This window comes from Trypanosoma brucei, chromosome 8, assembly GCF_000210295.1.
Source record: "Trypanosoma brucei gambiense DAL972 chromosome 8, complete sequence".
Taxonomy (NCBI): domain Eukaryota; phylum Euglenozoa; class Kinetoplastea; order Trypanosomatida; family Trypanosomatidae; genus Trypanosoma; species Trypanosoma brucei.
The window spans coordinates 2,028,247-2,034,246 of NC_026741.1; the positions used below are offsets into that span (position 1 = coordinate 2,028,247).

The 6,000-nt window shown below is 38.5% G+C and overlaps 1 protein-coding gene across 1 annotated transcript; it reads left to right on the forward strand.

The window, feature by feature from the left end:
* Positions 1 to 417: 417 nt before the first annotated feature.
* TbgDal_VIII8170 (hypothetical protein, conserved) lies at positions 418 to 1,932 on the forward strand (the record flags this gene model as incomplete). The annotated part of the gene is made up of 1 exon (XM_011777848.1): positions 418 to 1,932. One exon carries the CDS (start codon positions 418 to 420, stop codon positions 1,930 to 1,932), a length of 1,515 nt encoding a protein of 504 aa, XP_011776150.1.
* Between the last annotated feature and the right edge of the window lie 4,068 nt (positions 1,933 to 6,000).

Genomic DNA, 6,000 nt, shown 5'->3' on the forward strand with positions numbered 1-6,000 from the left:
TTTTCTGTAACACAGTGTAAAGTATATATATATACATATATATATATACATACATTTTCAGAGTGCATTCACTTGTTACATTGCGTGTTTATTAAGAGAAAAAAAAATTAAACCAAGAAGGGACAAAGAGTAAGGGAAAGAAGAAGTGCGTTCAGGACGTGAGTGAATACTTGGAACTTTAGAAGCAACTGCGACCCACCTTTGTGGTTCAGCGTCCGTTAGGGATTATTTCCACTCAGTAACCTATAGGAACACAAGGAGAAGAAGCAGAGGATTCGGTACACGGCTGTCAGACTACATCAGTGAAGCGGGAAGAAGTGTGTGTGTGAGGAAAAAAACAAAGCGACTTGTTTACTTCATTTTCCCTCTTTTTGCAACTTATATTGAGCGACAGGGGATACTACCAGGCCAGCCATTATGCTTTTTCACACGACACCATGCAGTGTCAACGGCGTGCCGTTAGTTTCATTTAATGCCGTTGCCCCCTTCAACGCTTCGATGGGCGGCCCTCCTGTGGCGACTCCGCCGGGTCAACGGACATTAACGACATTTTATTCAGATCCCACGGCGTCGTGGCAAGCCGCGGTTCCGCTCGGTAAGATAGCCTCACCGCCGCCGCCCTCGCGCGGATCCGCAGCTTCGACCCCACCGAGCCTCACCGGCAGCAGCCCCAGCGTCCAACACTCCAGCCCCAACAGTCAACTCGGGTTTCGTGGCCACAGTGGCATAATTATCACCAGCGGTGGTGGTGGTAACGTGCATCAGTTCCATCCCCACCCTCAACAACATCCCACAATGAGTGGGAACAGCAGTATTAACAGTACCAGCAATATGAGCCCATTGCCACCGGGTGCCATGCCAGCGTGTGCTTGGAATCTTTCCATGTCGCCACCGCCGCCCTCTTCACAGCCAATTTATGTTGTTCTGCCACATGGTCCGGCACCAACAGCAGGAGGGCCGATGCCTCCCGGAGCGGCGTTGACAGCAGCGCGAGCCCCGTCATCTTTGCCCACTACTTTGCCATCCCGCCGCGGAAACGGAATGATGTATCAACTTGGGGAGTGGTATGAGGGAGTCGTAAAGCGGTACAACCCGATGCGTGGCTTCGGTTTCCTTACGGCAACACATCATCTGCAGGTCATCCCGCCCGATGTGGATAACAGGGCGGGATCTGTGAGTGATGCTGATGGCCAAAACTCGCAACAAACCGCATCACCACCCCAAGCCACATTACTGAGGACGCCCGTAACGGTCGGTGATGTGTTCGTGCACCAGTCATACATCCGAATGCAGGGGTTCCGTGCGCTCAGCACTGGTGACCGTGTTGCCTTCCGTGTTGGGAAACTTCCTGGTAAGGATGCGAATCAGGCTGTTTCAGTTCAATTACTATCCACGGCTAAGCCGGCAACTGGTGCAACTCCAACAGAGGAGGAGGAAGAGGACGTGCAGGGATCATCATCGACAACAGCCACGACAGTTTTGTCAGGGTTTTCCCTCACGCAGCACTCATCTAAGGATCATGAGGGTGATGCGCAAAATAGTGCCCCTGGCGCTACGGAGCATGATGTTACTGATGAGAGCGTCACACATTCCGACATTACAGTGGAGCGACTTCTTGCACACATTACCAGGCATGCGATTCCCTCTTCTGTCGCATCAACTGCGGAGCCCCTCGACGGCACAGACGCTACGAATGATGACAATATTGGGGGAAATGACAATATGAAATGTTCCCGTGACGGATGGGTTGAAGATGCGCCAACTCAGCGCCGCCACCTTCCATTTTGCCCTCGCCTGGAAGAAGTCGCCGCAGCTCTTGAGGCCACTGATTTTCTTGGGGAAGCCGAACTGACATCACCGCCTGCTCAATGGGGTTTATTGTCGCCAAGTACCGACGCTCGGGGGCTCTTTGGTGGATTTGATGGGAAATGAGTGAGTTTCCTCTTCAACCTCGATCCTTATTTTGTCTGTGTTTTGTTTTTTTTGTTTTTTTTGTTTTTTTTGTTTTTTCCTTCTTTTTTCCTTTTTTTTGTTTTTTTTTGTTTTTCGTGTCTTTCTTTCTTTGATTATATATCCTTCTTTCACTCTGTCATTACTTTTTGTTTTTTTTTGATTCTTTTTCTTTTTGGCTTCCCTGCGTTGTCGTTAAATCAGGTTTGCGTGTTTGTGTATTACCTTCATTTCTTTTGCTGTTTTGTTTTGTTTTTTGTTTTTTGTTTTTCACGATTATCACCGTTCCTTTCCCGTAGTTTCGCAGCAGCGTCTCTGCATTGCTCCCACGGGGTGAACATCATTGCGCAGTCACGCTACTGCTTTGTGTATCCAAAGAGAAAAAAAAATCTTTTTTCTTCTTATTTATTTATTGCACCGTGAAGGGCTCCTTATGAGTTTTCCCCACGGCATTGAGTCAGTTTATGTAAAACACCCCCCTCCAAAAAAAAAAAACAAAAGAAGAAAAAAAGAAAAGAAAATGAAATGAAAACAAATAAACGAAAAAAAAAAAGCAACAACAACAACAGCAACGACAGAGGGAAAAGTGCGAACGAAAGAGCGATATGAGAATGGATGAGGAAAAAGAAAAAAGGAGGAAAAGAAAAAAGGAGGAAGGAACAAAACACGATGAAAATATGTGTTTTTTTTTGGTTTCCTCTACTTTTCCCCCTTCCTTCCTTTATTTTTTCTCATTTTTCTTTTTCCTTTCATCTTTTTTTTTATTTAATTTAAAACAAGAAAAAAAAACAAATGAAATATCAAATGCGTACGAAAAAGAGAAAAAAAAAGCAAAATGGAAAAAGGTAAAAGGATGAGGGAAGTGAATAAGAAAGAGGGATGGAGGGAGGAGGAGGAGGAGGAGGCGAAAGGAGCAAAAAAAAAAAAGAAAAAAAAGAAAAAGAAAAGGGGAAATAAAATGAGGTGTGAATTTGACATGAATTTTATATATTTTTTCTTTCTCTCTTTCTCTCTTTCTCTCTTCTCTCTCTCCTCTTTTTTTTTTTCGTACTTTTGTTTCTTTTTCCTGTTTTTTTTTGTTTCTTCATGTTTTATCTTCACGTTATCCATTTTTACCCATTTTATCCACTTATCCTTTTTTTTGTTTTACCCATTTTTACCCATTTGCCTCTTTTTTTTCTTTCTATTTTGGTTTTGGAGTGTTGTCGCCCGTTGTTTTCTTTTTCTTTTTCTTTTTTTGTTTTTGTTTGTTTTTGATTTTCCCTCCTTTTCCTTAACTAATTTCCTTTCCCCCCACCTCTTTTTTTTATTTTTATTTTTATTTGCTTAACTTTTGAGATTCCCAGACCCTTCCCTCTTTTCCTCATTTATAATTATATTATAATTATCTCTCTGTGTGTGTGTGTGTTTTTCTTTTTTTTTTTTTTGTGTTTTGCTTGATTTTTGGTTGGGGCTCTTAATTTAAAATGTTTGATTTGATTGAATGAAACCGCGTCCGTTCCTGTTCGCGTTTTTGCGTTTTTGCGTGTTTGTGTGAGATAAAAGGAGAGGGGTAACAAAAAAAAAATAATAATAATTAAATATAAATATAAATATATACATTAAAAAGAAGAGAAAAAGTGAGTGGAGTGAGTGGAGTGAGTGGAGTGAGTGAAACAAAGCCGCCAAGTGCGCCCGTTTTTTTTGTTTTTTTTGTTTTGTTTCGGTGAGACGGGGAAGGGGGGAAAAAAAAAGGAAGGAAGAAAGGAAGAGAGACACAAACACACACACAAACACACACACATCCAGAAAAAAAAACAAAATGAAATGAGATGTATTATTATGGGGGCGGGAGGGGGTGTGGGATGGAGATATATGACCACTAATATAAATGATATTGTAAATATAAATAAATAAATACATATATGTATTTTTATTTATATATATATATATATATTTATATATATTTATATATATTTGTATGTATTTGTATGTATTTATATTTATAATATATGCGTGTGCGTGTGTGTGTGTGTGTCTGTGAATCACAAATGAAAAAATAAGTTAAGTGGATAAGAGAAAAGAGAAAAGAGAAAAGAGAAAAAAAAAGTAAAGCAAAAGGTGACAAAAAAAAACGGTGAGAAATCAGTTGAGCACCGCCTAACCCTAACCTTTTCTTTTATTTTTATTTTCACTTTTTATTTTCTTCCTCCCTCTCGTGTTGTTTATTAGTTTTTCCATCGGTCTTTTTTTTTTTGTTTCTTTTTTTTGTTTCCTCATCCATGTTGTTGTGTATTTTGTGGTATTATTGAAAAGGCGTCAAATGTAACGGAAAGACATACGCAAGAAAGAAAGGAAAACAAAAAAAGAAAAGAAGGTGAGGGGAAACAACAACAAAAAAAGAAAAACAACACCGACAACAACAACAAAAAAAGAAAAGAAAAGAAGATAAAAGAAAGGGATGAAATTTCCACCTATCGGTTATATACTCATCCCTGGATTTAAGTTAGGTTAAGTTAAGTTGTGTTGTGTTGTGTTGTGCTGTTTTCTTTCCTTTCTTTCCTTTCTTTGTTTTTTCCTTTTGATTTGATTTCAATTAGTTGATTTTGCTCCTTTGTTTAAAAAACAAACAAAGAATACTCCATTTGTTACTACTATCATAATGATTACTATCATTATGATTATTGTTACTGTTACTGTTACTGTTACTGTTACTGTTATTATTATTGTTATTCTCTTCCTTCTCTTCTTGTTGCTTTTGTATCAATTGTATTGCGTCGTTGCAGCGCTACTGGCGGTCATGTCATTGAAAACGCCACCGCCACCACATACCCCTCCCCTCCCCCCAAACAAAAACAAAAACAAAATTAAATATTTATGAAAAAAAAAATTATATATATGTATATGTATATATATATATAATTGTATATGAAATATGACACAAAATGATATAAACCAACATCAGCATCAACAAACCAAACCAAAACAAACACTCACAAAAAAGAAAAAAAATGTTACACACGCGCGCACACGTAAGAAAAGGGGGCAAAAAGAAAAAAAAAAGGAAGAAAGAAACGAAAGAAGGAATCATTTGAATGATGAGAAAAGTTGGTTTAAAAGATTATAAAATATATATGTATAATAGCAGTGTGTAGTGATGTTTTGTTTTGTTTTGTTTTGTTTGTTTTTTTTTGTTTTTTTTTTGGTTTTGAAGAGAAGAGAAGAGGAGGAAGAGAAGAAAAAGAGAGAAGGGGGAAAAAAGAGGGAAAAGGAAGAAAGAGAGAAAAGAAAGAAAGGGAAAAGAAAAAAAAACCCGAATGGTGTGAAGGTTGGCATCGGTTCTGTAATTAAATGTAAAGTCAAAAAAAAAACGCAACAAATATGACGCTTGCGCAAACGATCGCTTTTTATTACAATTGTTTTTTGTTTTTGTTATCGTTATTGTTATCAGCAGCAGCACCAAATGTTAAATTGAGTGTTTTATGTTATTTTAGTTTCTCTTTTGTTTTGAAATATACAAAAAAAATATACAATTATATATATATATATATATATATATATATATATATGTGTGTATATGTGAAAATAAGAGAGAAAGGGAAAAAAAAATGGGGCGCACACAAAGGGAAGAGAGAGAGAATTAAAGAGAAGAAAAAAAAAGAGATATAAAAGTGTGAAAAAAAGAGAAATCCCCCCCCGCCCGAGGGGAAGGGAAAGAACACACTCTGTGCAAAAAAAAACACGTGTGATATATTTTCACCACTATAATTATTAGTGCCCTCGTCATCATCATCTAAACCACTTATATTTATATGCGCTTATGGGGATAGTGTCACTATTATTATCACCATTATTATTAGTGTAGTGATATTAGGGAGGGGGCACACAAGAGGAGAGAAATCACACACGAGATTTTATGTGATAGCGCCTCTTTTTCCCCTTTTTTTCCCCACTCTCCCCCCTTTCCCCGTGGTCTCTGTCTCCTCTGCGCCTTTAAAAAAAAAAAAAGAAAATTCTCTCTCTTTCTCCTTCTCCTTCTCCTTCTCCTTCTCCTCCCTCTCTCTTTTTGTG